At 37.1% G+C, this 12666-nt stretch overlaps 2 protein-coding genes across 2 annotated transcripts; both read right to left on the bottom strand.

The window, feature by feature from the left end:
* Positions 1–1341, bottom strand: IAQ61_008656 (uncharacterized protein; the record flags this gene model as incomplete). Its single annotated transcript, XM_003843143.2, has 1 exon — positions 1–1341. One exon carries the CDS (start codon positions 1339–1341, stop codon positions 1–3), a length of 1341 nt encoding a protein of 446 aa, XP_003843191.2.
* A 95-nt stretch (positions 1342–1436) lies between these two features.
* IAQ61_008655 (uncharacterized protein) lies at positions 1437–1790 on the bottom strand (the record flags this gene model as incomplete). The annotated part of the gene is made up of 1 exon (XM_066098068.1): positions 1437–1790. One exon carries the CDS (start codon positions 1788–1790, stop codon positions 1437–1439), a length of 354 nt encoding a protein of 117 aa, XP_065951977.1.
* Between the last annotated feature and the right edge of the window lie 10876 nt (positions 1791–12666).

The raw sequence follows: 12666 nt of genomic DNA, 5'->3' as shown, positions 1-12666 counted from the left end.
TCACCCGATGCGAGTCCGGAGCTGTTCTTTCGCCTTCTCCATCTGCGCCTCTAGATCCTCATGCCATAACCACCGGTAGGCTTCTTCGAGCCGTTCTTTCATCGCCTTGGTATCATCGCCCACACCGGGCATACTGAGGCTGTACGCCTGGAAGATTCTGAAGCTTTGCTGGATGCATTTTTGCGTGCGCGGTCTCCGACTGGCGTCGTATGCCTGGAAGGCATGCTCGATTTCACTCACGTCGGCTACAGAGGCAATCAAACTGCTCAACATGTATGCATCTTCCATGGCCATACCCGCACCCGCTCCGATATGAGGGGTTGTCGCATGCGCACTATCACCGAGTAGGCAAACCCGACCCCTGTAGTACGGGCGGTCGTGGGGCATCGCGAAGAGAGCCCATTTGTAAGGGGAGCGGTGTTCGGCAAAAATCTTCAACAGGGGAGGATACCATCCCTTGAAGTCGTCGAGGAATTCCTCAGTCGTCGCCGGTACCGTCCAGTCGTCGCGATCCCAGGTCAAAGAGGTGCTCTGATCGCGCGGGCTAGCCACCATGTTCACGTACTCACCGCCCTCGACTGGGTAGGTCACAAAGTAACCCCCATAACCGCAGTACAAGTGGCCGTTGCCCGCGAGGTCCGGCCCAAGGGCTGCCTCAAATTTGGCCTTGGGTACCAGTGCACGATAGGCGCTCTCGCGGGCATAGGTTGCTTGTACATCAGATCCACAGACAAACTCGCGGACCTTGCTCTTGATGCCATCACAACCGATGACTGCACTTGCCTGCGCGCGCGTCCCGTCGGTAAAATGGAGCATGAGGGTCCCGTCATCGAGCTCGTCGAGACTCTTGAACGTCTTGCCGAAGCTGGTGATGCCCGTCGGGAGCAAGGCGACCAGCTCATCGAGGAAGCGTGCTCTGTGAATGCAACTCCTAGTCCTCACGCCGAGTGCGTAGGCTTGTTCAGGATGCCATTTGTCTTCGAGCTGCCATAGGAGATCGCCAGCCTTTTGGCCACCGTCTTTGTGCTCGTCGATGCCCCATCGTGCCGTCAGGAAGGTGTTGTCCCGTTTTCGATCGGCGTTGAACGTTGCATGCTTCATGTATCCGTCGAAAAGTCTGGGGTCGATGAGGCGCAAGGCTGTCATTGCATTGATGCCAAAGGCCACACCAGCACCTATCTCGGCAAACGCTGGGGCAGATTCGAAGATTTGAATCTTGACGCCGTGTTTGACGAGGCCTAGAGCAAGCGCAAGCCCGCCTAGTCCACCGCCAATAATGGCGATGGGGAGTTCATCGTGGTTGCTGAACTTGGGGGTTGTGGACGCCGTGGGGCTAGACATGGTAAGGGAAGGGTAGGAGAATGGGGTAGTGGGCAGCCGTGTCCTTTGATGGTCGCGTCTTGTAGCTCCGTTTTGTATCCTTTTTTCCGCCCATATCAGACTTGGTAATCGCCGTTGATCTTTCCACAATCCTTGTCCACCAAAGGGCCGTTTCTTTGTAGCCCTAGTTTGACACATGGCCAGTGATATGGCTGCACAATTGAAACATACAGGATTGCCCACATGGTCATTGAATTTTGCACCAAAGAGATTCCAGGAACGCGACTCGTTTGGCAAGGGTGGTCCCTGAACATTGTGTAAATTTCAATATTACCAGCCTTGGTCGTACCGTAGGATAAGAGTGCTCGTTGTCGAGCATCGGATGCTGTCTCAGGTCCACATGATGGTGTAGGCATTTCGCGGGAGCACCTGCCCCTGTTCCTTGCTAGGCACATCTGAAGCGAATCCATCTTAGTGATGGCCAGATTTAGTTTACACATTCATAAAGTTCCCTCATCCATCATTACAGATGACTAAACAGGACTCTTTTGATTGACGAACGTCTTGGAGCAGCCGTATTCTCCCCTTGACAGTCCTTGCATTACAAACCTTACCTGTTCAGCTATCCTATCCGTGTATACAAAAACGGTTCCTCGTATCCACAACTACAACCATTCTCGGACCGTAGGGTGTAGTCTTATCAGGTGCCGGCATCATCGGAACCAGACTCCTGCCCACTTCCTACATCCCCTCCCCTCTTTTGATGACACTGCTCAGGTACCGATACCCGATGGTCAGGTGACAAATGCGGGGTGTGGGACTGGAGGCTTAGGTAGTTGACATCTGTGATTGGAAGATTGCAACAACACCGGATGAGATGGGCTACCTACCGGTGACGAGTGATTGCAAAGCAGCAAGGCATGTCGTTTCCACACGTACCGGTGGAAAGAAGAAAAGCGTGATGTGTTCAACGCCGAAGAGGATGAACTTACTGTAACGTGATCCACCACCGAGCGCCCACCCCCACCGAGCGCCCACCAACACCAAAATCCACCACCCACTAAATAAGGATATTGCGCCACCCACAATAGCTATTATTACGAGATTTCTTAGAGTCGCGATTATTAGATCTATTAGAGTAGATTGAATATTTTAGATTATATAGGCAGCTTTTTAGGGGGTCTAATTAGGCGCCTACGCCATGAAGTTGCCTCCACTACTATATCCTCTTCTACTAGCTCCTTATTAACCACCTTAGCTAGTATAATAGTAGGAGGCTTAAGGATTTGCCTCTTGCCTATTTAGGACGTTTTAATATTATTTTAGAGTTACTTTTCTAGTTGCTTAGTAGTTTTCTACTTATTATATATAGTAGCTTTTTAGGTAGCTTTCTCCTTCTACTCCTTCTTAATAATTACTTAATTTAAGTAACACTCCTCTATAAGTTAAGCTTTAGCAAGCTTCTATTACTTATAAAGCTTAATTACCTTACTTTTTTAGTGTTATAGCTCCTATTCTTTAAGGTTCTTTTGCTCCTAAAGCTTAAACACTTACTCTACCTTTAATAGTAAAATAAATTAGGTACTACTACTATAATTATTATTAGGGGGTAATAATAGATGTTTACTACGCTTCCTACGCTTCTTCTTATTAGCTAGGGCAGCCCTTAGGTGTTTATTTTCGTGGTTAAGTAGAGTATTTCTTACTAATATAGTATAGATTATCTAGCTAAGCTTCTTTAACTATTTATTATAGATATTAATTATAGTATTATAGAGTAACTACTCTATCTTTCTTTAATTGCTTACACTTAATATTAAGGTTATACTATTACTTAAAGAAGGCTAGTTACTATTATTTATAGGTGCTTTAAACCTTAAAAGGATAAAATTAGGGTTAAGTAGTAAGATGCCTATTACTTTAAAAGCTATTAATATTAGCTTTTCCTTAAATGTATTGCTCTATACAGTATTAAATAACTAGTAGAAATCCCTCTTAGTAATGCTTATAAGCCCTTAGGAGCTATCTAGAAAACTAGATAGTTAAGCTTTATATAAAGCTGCGAAGGGAGCAAATACTATAATATTAAGTAGCTAAAGGGTGTAAGTGCTATAAGGGGGATATATTATAAGTAGGATCTTATATTTATTATAGTACTTAATAAACTCTATTATTATATAAGATCTATAGCTATTAAGGATAAGAAGCTAGTATAAAGTATAAGCTTTAGCTTTTATCTTGCGATTAAACACCTCCTTAAGCTAGGATACCCCTAGGGTGTGGCTTATCTACCTACTTAGTAATCCTATAAAGAAAGCTTAGTATTATAATAGGTTAAAATCTTATAACTAGGTATCCTATAGAGCTCTAGATTAGGACTAATAAATAAGAGCAGGGGTAAGAGTAGTACTATTAGCGCATATGCAAGCTATAGTAGTAATCCACTCTCTATTACTATCCTAGAGCATAGCTCTAATCTTTCTCTACTTATAGGCGCTCTTATCAAACATATGTTTAGTTTTTAATAGTACTCTAATAAGAAAACCCTTCTTATCTATATTATAGATATACTAACTCTTAATATTATATTACTTAATTTTTTAGTGTAAAAGCTTAAAGTATAAGCTATACTTAAAGGTAGAATTAGCTTTAAAGTAGTTATAATTAAGCCTAGTAGCCTAATAGGAGATAAGATTAATATTATAGCAGTTAATAAAGCGCTACACCTAATTTTTACCTACTAGATTCCCTATTGTGGAAATTTGGATCACTAAGGTTAGGAATGATTTGGGAGATGGATTATTAGATTATATCTACTACGATCAGACTTATATATATAGAGCTTTAGCTACCCTTACTAGAAGGTAAATAATTAGTAAACCTTCCTTACTAGAGCTCCTACTTTTTATTAGGCACTTAGCAGTAAGCTAGCAGTTAATTAGATAGTAGGTTATACAGGGGTATTAATTAGGATTAATTAGATTAAGATGCTCTGTAATCTAGTTAATATCCCTCCTACAACACACCCCCTAGGTATAGGTAGATCTTTTGTTGTTATAGTTACGCTTATAGTTAGTAGGTAGTATAGCTAATTAGAGCGTTATATATCTAAAGGGTTAAATTAGCTTACCCTTTAGATACTAACTAGCGCGCCTTCCTTATTTAGCCTACGCTTGCACACGTAGATATTATCTAGACAGAGCTCTATAACTCTATCTACCTAACTATAATCTTTACTATAGCTTAAGTTATAAGATTATATAACCCTAAAGATCTAAACTATACCTATATCCCTACTAACCTATATCTTAGTTAAAGTTAAAACCTACTACTTATACTTACTCTACCTATACTGCCCTTATTGCCTCCTACGCAGCTAAAGCTATAGTTACTAAAGCTACTACTACTAAAGAAGAGCATACTACTACTAAGCGTAAGGCTATTATAGAGTATATAGTAGCTAAGCGTGTAGCTACTACTACTATAGTTAAGATTGCAAAGCTAAGGAAGGGCACTCCTGCTCTAGCTCCTACTACTCTAGCTCTAACTCCCGCTCCTGCTCCTCCCTAGACCCCCCCCTCTATCCCCACTCCTACTCCCTCTCTAGCTCCTAAGGAGACCCTAAGATCCTCCTATTATAGAGAGCCTAGTATTTATTGTGCTAAAACTTGTCTAAATTGTCTGCGCTCTACGCTCTTTAATAAGTCTAATAGTAAGTGCTATAACTCTTCTAGTAGGGGGACTTAGTGCTAGTAGTGCTTCTCTAGGTATAGCTATATCCTAATATATATAATCTATATAAGAATTTTCCTTTATAACGCTTAGTAAGATCTATACTAATAAACTAATAGCCCTAAGCTTGCCTAACGTTCTACGCTATCCTTCCTAGCAAGGAAGCAGGTAGGTAAGAGCTAAGACCTTCTTAAGGATAAGAAGCAAAGGGTCTTAGTGCTCCTTAAGGAGAGCAAGGCTAAACAGCAGGAGCTAGTAAAAGCTACTGCTGCTGCCGCTAAGCTTGCGCGCAAGGCTGCTTCTATAGCTAAGGGCGCCTAGAGCTCCTTATTAGAAGATAAGGACTCTAGCTCCTCTAAGGTTCCCCCTATAGATCCTAGGATAGGGTAACCTAGGTAGCTCCCTATAGACTCTAAGGCACGCTTTGCGCGCGTAATAGAGCTCCTTAAAGAAGCTACCTAGTTAATAATAGAGAGGTAGGCTATAGTTAGTTATTTTTATATTATATATTAATAGATCTTATATACTACCTTACTTTAATTAATACTATATAATATATGCTCTGCTATTATATAACTTTAGGTGCTCCCTAAACCTTATAAATTATTGTGTAGTTAGGTTTTTAGTAAGCCTATTAGCTAGTATATTACTAGTAGGTAGGTAGGTAATATAGAAAGATCCCTTTATATACTCTTATCTTAGCTATATGTTTTAAATATCTATATAGCGTAGCTTAGTAGTAATCCTTTTGTTATTACCTACTACTAACCTAATAGTTTGTTAATTATTAAAATTAATTGTCTAGGTAGTATCTAAAGTAAGGTGTATTTTAGTTAAAAAGCGTTTTAACGCTATTGCTTCTTTGCTTACTTGCTTAAGCGCAAGGAGCTCTACCTTAGTAGTTAACGTGGTAATAGTTACTTGTTAAGCTGCCTTCTAAATAATAGGTCCTCTAAAGAGCGTAATTAGGTATCTATGTAATAATCACTAAGTATTAATATTATTAGCAAATAACGCATTACTACATATTATAAGCTTATTAGGATCCCTATTCCTATATTAGATTAATTAGTATTAAGTTTAGTATAGATAGATAATCACTTGATTAACTATATTAAAGTGTTGTTTAGATAGGTTAGTAAGGTATTAGGAGAGCTAGGAGGCTACATAGGCAATATTAGGGCGCACTATAATTAAGGTGTAAAGGATTAATCTAACGCGCTCCTAATAGTCCTTAATCTCTTTTTTGGTGGCTTCTCCTATGCTCTTTTTAATGTCTTTACTTAATAGTAGTGTAGCAGGGAATTTTCCTATCTCTACTAGATTAAATTTCTTTGCAATCTTGTTAATGTATTTATTATAAACAAGCGTTATTGTCTATCTCTTTCTATCCTAGATTACTCTTACCCCTAGAAACTAGCTCACAGGTCCCTTTTCTTCTATAGTATATCTTTGCTTTAGAGCTTAGATAACTTTATAAGCTTAGCTTGCGTAGTTTTAGTAATAGAGCGATAGGATATCGTCTATATAGAATATTAACAAGATACTGCGATCTCTGTTAAAGAATAGGCATAGTTCCTCTTTAGAAGTAATAAGCTTATTTTCTTAGAGTGTAGTTAAGAGCTTATTATACTATAATAATAGTGAGTCTTTTAGTCTATATAGAGCTCGTTTAAGCTTAACGCACTTCCTAGGTATTTAATATCCTTTAGGTAGCTTGCAGATAACTATAGGGTGTTAATCCCTTAAGGTGTTAAGGAAAGCTCTAACAATATTATATTAATATATCTTAAGGTTAAACTTAGCTCTAATAGCTATTGTAGTCCTAAAGGTTTAAGCTACTAGGGTAGCTGCGTAGGTTAAATAAATTAAGTTAGTAAGCTATAGATCTCCTCTTACTACTATCCTTGCTTTACACTTAATTAGGTAACTATCCTAATTAAGCTTGTATGTAAACACCTATTTAAGTAGGAGTAGACGCTCTCCTTTACTTAGCCTATTAATCTCCTCCTAGGTACTAGCTTTTAGCAAAGTATTAATTTCTTTATATACTACGTCTCTAAATTGCTGTCCTATTTAGTAGTTATAGAGATCCTTCTATTATTTTAGCTCTTTTTATAGAGCGTCCTAGTGCGTATTTCTTTTAGGGTTTTTAGGAGATTTACTCCCTATTGCTACTGCGATTACAGCGTGAATTATAGTATTTAGTTTAGGATATACTAAAAGATTATATAAGGGATTTCTAATTAGATCTATATCTAATAGATCTATTACTATATATATCCCTACACTTATAGAGCCTCCTAGTAGTTTATTAGGGTCCTGTCCCTAAGCTTACTTACTAACACGCGTTAGTGGCAGTCCTTTAACTTGTAGTTTTCTACTTCTTCTAGGAGCTCTAGGTGCTACTTATAAGGGATCTGCAGGAGATACAGAATCTAGTCCTAAAGTAGGTAGGTAGGAGCTCTACTTACCACCCCTATAAGAGCTAGATAGGGTGCCCTTACCTATCTCTGTGCTCTTATAGAGTGACCTACTAATAGCACTCTCCCCTTTAGGTCTTTCCTAGGAGCTACCTATCGTGGCGTTAAAGTAAGTTAGATTACTACTATCTTAGGTAGTAAGACCCTAATCTATAACCTATATAAATCCTTTGTTTCCTATACTAAAGTTTAGTTCTAGTATTAGTTTAGGAGTTTAGAGCCCTATTAGCTCTAGGGACTTTATATAGATCCTTTGTGCCAAGCTAGCTGTGCTTAGTACCTACGCTAGAGGTGTCTGCTTAGGGGGTTGTGAATCACTAGGCTAGCTAGCCTAATTATCTACCTCCTCTAGCTCTACCCTACCCCCTAGCTCCTACGCTAGGTTTAGTCCTCCTTACTTACTAGACTCCTTATATTACTCTACTATAATATAAAGCTAATTAAAGATATTAAACTCTTTATATACTTCTCCTATATTGCAGATCTTATCTTTACTAATAATATTAACTATCTTTTAAGCCTCTAACTATTAAAGCTACTCTAGATCTTTTTCTTTAAAGAAAAGATCCTTATTAAAGGTAACGTTCCGCGTTATAATAATCTAATTAAGTAAGGGGATCTATATCCTATATATATTAGATGCTTTATATCCTACTAGATATCTAATATAACCCTAAGGGTTTACCTTAAAAACCCTCTTGTAACGCCTAGCTGCTTAATCTCTGTTAAGGGGGTAAGCTTAATAGCTATAGGCGTATATTCCGCTCTAATTAGGGCGGAGATTAGTAGTTGCCTCCCTTATCTACTCTAGTTACCACTACCTAAAGTATCCTATAAACTAACAATCTAGCACTTTGTTAGGTAATATTATATTGTAAGCATAGGACAGGCTTATATTATAGAGCTAAGTCGCTGCTTTAACAATTTTAGGCTAGAGCTTTATTAGTAGGTTAGCACTAATCCTTATTTTAATTGATTTTGTTATAATCTCCTGCCCTGCTCTTTCTGCTCCTCTATTAGGTTTATAGGTATATATAGGTAAGCTCTTAATTTTAATACTATTATTAGCTACCTAGATCTAAAAGTAAGATTTGCTACGCTAAGGGAGTGTTATAATATTGTTATCTTGTATAATCTTAACTATGCTAAGCTTATATTAGTTAAGTATTAAGCTCTTAAAATTTTTAAACACCTAGATAATCTTATTAAGGTTTTTAGCTTATAGTAGATAGGTATAAAGCTTTCCTAAGTAGTCGCACTTTAATACTAAGATCTATTACTTGTAAGCTATACCTATTAGTATATTAAATAGATCCTATAATACCTAGTAGTATAGACGTAGTAATCTTTCCCTTAGTTATCTTAATATAACCTGTTAGGTATGTATAATAGCGCAGTGCTCGTATTTGCTCCTAGGAGTTCCTTTAATCCTAACGTTTATTGCTAACTTAACTAGAGCTTTAAGCGCCTTAGGTCCTAAATAGCCTAATTATTAGTGCTAAAGCTCCTTACTATCGTGTCTTGGGTGAGTTATCTAGGATTGTTAGGGTTATTTAGGCACTATGCTTTAGATTATTTAATAAGGGGTAGAGGGCTTATATTCTAGGAAAGTTAAGTTAAACTTACGCAGTAACTTGGCTAATATAACGCTCTTCTCTAATAATCTAAACTGTAAGGTAGTATCTAGCCTAAGGAACTAAACTCCTGCTTTAAGTAATTAAGCTTCTAATATAATATTTATATAAAAACCTTCTACTAACACCACGTTAGTGAGCACTAAATCTTCTGTTTTTAGACCTCTTAGTCTATTAAGAGCATTAGGGATTACTCTAGTCCCTCTGCCTAAGATTAGAAAAGCTTAAGTTCCTGCTTTAACTATCTTATATTTATCTAATCTAAATAAGCTTTCTTCTAGGTAGCTTATATTATTAACTAGGTGCACTGCACCCCTATTGTTAAAGATAGTGCTCTTTAATAGAGCGTAAGCTTTAAAGTCTATAGTTAAATAGATCCTGTTTGTTTTCTCCGCTATTAATATAGGGTTAATTAGTGCCGCCTAGATACTGCCTAGATAGGTAATTGTGCTTGCCTCACTACTATAATCTTGATTAATAGGATAGGACTTAATTAGACCTTTTCTTAACTCTTTAAATTTTAGATTCCTATTAATCTTTTTCTTAATCTCTAATTATTAAGTAGTAGTAAGCTTGTTACCTGTATTAGTCTAAGCTTTAATAATGTTTTTGCATTTAGGAGGTTTCTATAGGTAGGATCTACTATATAGGTATAAAGACTCCTTCTTAGGTTAATTAGAAGGAGGAGCTCCTATTATTGCAAACACTCTAGGACCTTTAGAGCTTAATCTTATGTTGTTCTCTTAGAGAAGTAATAAATAGATCTTAGTAACCTACAGGAGGTTATAAGTTAGCTCTCCTATTACTAACTTTTTAATAATCCTTTAAAATATAGTTTAACCCTAATCTAGTAAGATCCTAGTAGATAGAGCTTTAAGATAATCCTGTACTATAAGCTGTGCTTTAACATTAGGAACGTTATATACCTTAGCTTGCGTATATAGGATTATCTATTCCTTCTACTAGTAATTAGCGTCTTAGCTACTTATTTTTGCCTTAGCAAGATAAGCTTTATACTGCGATCTCGCTAGTATTGCAGCGCTTAAGTTAGTTAGCACTAGGTTGTTGTAGAGCACTTAGATAAGTGCTTAGAGGATTACTCTTCCTTAATTAACAAGCTCTATATAGGCTAGGGTAAGGATCCCTTAATCTACTATATTATTAACCTATATAAAAAGGTTCTAGATTACTAATAACTTTAATACCTAATCTAATAAGTAGGCTTAGTACTAAGCTATTTAGAGTTTATACTGCTTACTTATTGTGTTAGATAGCGCGATATCTATTAGCATGTTAGGCTTAATAGCTTTATTCTTAAAGTGGTTTTTAGTATCTAGAGCCTTAGGGTCTACCTCTACCTAGATCCCTTTAGTTAGGGCATGGTATCTAAATTAAATATACTAGGTGGGCTAGTTAGTTAATCTAGTAAGTAGGATATCCCCCTTTAGGATTTAGTTGCTTATAGTAGAAGAGTAATAAGTAAGCTTTTGCTTAAGAAATAGTATAACAAAAGAGTAAAGCTTTTGCTAGCTTAGTGTCTAAGTTAAATAATACGCTTAAATAGATAGGATAATCTTTAATAAGGTAAAGCGCAAACTAGGCTTATAACTATAGAAATTTAGATTACTAAGGTTAGGAATAATTTAGGAGATAGATTATTAGATTATATCTACTACGATTAGACTTATATATATAGAGCTTTAGCTACCCTTACTAGAAGGTAAATAATTAGTAAACCTTCCTTACTAGAGCTCCTGCTTTTTATTAGGCACTTGGTAGTAAGCTAGCAGTTGATTAGATAGTGGGTTATACAGGGGTATTGATCGGGATTAATTGGATCAAGATGCTCCGTGATCCGGTTGATATCCCTCCTGCAACACCTATTATTTTAGTTATAAAATTTTAAATAATAGTCTATATAGGGGGTAATCCTTACCTATAAAGCTCTTTAATATACTCTATAAGCTTGCTTTCTTATATAGTATTTAGTATTTAACTATTTAGTAGAGTAGTAGTGCGTGCCTACTAAATTTTCTAGTAGCGTCTAGATAAGGTTAACCGCAAGTAACTATACTTTTCTACTATTTCTAAGTATGTAAAATCTTCTCTAAGAGTTAATGTGGAAATTTGGATTACTAAGGTTAGGAATAATTTGGGAGATAGATTATTGTTGCAGGAGGGATATTAACTAGATTACGGAGCATCTTGATCCTGATTAATCCCGATCAATACCCCTGTATGACCCACTATCTGATTGACTGCCAGCTTACTGCCAAGTGCCTAATAAAAAGCAGGAGCTCTAGTAAGGAAGGTTTACTAATTATTCACCTTCTGGTAAGGGTAGCTGAAGCTCTATATATATAAGTACGATCGTAGTAGATACAATCTAATAATCCATCTCCTAAATTATTCCTAACCTTAGTGATCCAAATTTCTACAGTTATGAGCCTAGTTTGCGCTTTACCTTATTAAAGATCGTCCTATCTATTTAAGCATATTGTTTAACTTGGACACTAAGCTAGCAAGCTTTACTCTTTATACTATTTCTTAAGTAGAAGCTTACTTATTACTCTTCTACTATAAGCGACCAAATCCTAAAGGGGGATATCCTACTCACTAGATTAACTAACTGGCCTACCTAGTACATTTAATTTAGATACCATGCCCTAACTAAAGGGATCTAGGCAGAGGTAGACCCTAAGGCTCTAGATACTGAAAACCACTTTAAAAATAAACCTATTAAGCCTAACATGCTAACAGATATCGCGCTATCTAACATAACAAGCGAGCAGTATAAGCTCTAAATAGCTTAGTACCAAGCCCGCTTATTAGATTAGGTATTAAAGTTATTAGCAATCTAGAACCTCTTTATATAGGTTAACAATATAGTAGATTAAGGGATCCTTACCCTAGCCTATATAGAGCTTGTTAATTAAGGAAGAGTAACCCTCTAAGCACTAATCTAAGTACTCCGCAATAACCTAGCGCTAACTAACTTAAGCGCTGCAACACTAGCAAGATCGTAGTACAAAGCTTATCTTACTAAGGTAAAGATAAGTGGCCAAGACGCTAATTACTAGCAGAAGGAGTGGACAATCCTATATACGCAAGCTAAGGTATACAACGTTCCTAATGTTAAAGGATAGCTTATAGTACAAGATTATCTTAAAGCTCTATCTGCTAGGATCTTACTAGATTAGGGTTAAACTATGTTTTAAAGGATTATTAAAAAGTTAGTAATAGGAGAGCTAACTTATAACCTCCTATAGGTTGCTAAGATCTATTTATTACTGCTCTAAGAAAATAATATAAGATTAAGCTCTAAGGGTCCTGGAGTGTTTGCAACAATAGGAGCTCTACCTTCTAACTAACCTAAGAAGGAGTCTTTATGTCCATGCGGTAGATCTTACCTATAGAAACCTCCTAAATGCAAAAACATTATTAAAGCTTGGATTAATACAGGTAATAAGCTTACTACTACTTAACAATTAGAGATT

Source organism: Plenodomus lingam, assembly GCF_022343315.1.
Source record: "Plenodomus lingam strain CAN1 chromosome Unknown contig_44, whole genome shotgun sequence".
Taxonomy (NCBI): domain Eukaryota; kingdom Fungi; phylum Ascomycota; class Dothideomycetes; order Pleosporales; family Leptosphaeriaceae; genus Plenodomus; species Plenodomus lingam.
Note: the sequence above shows the minus strand (reverse complement) of the source record. Positions and strands in the feature narration are given on the sequence as shown.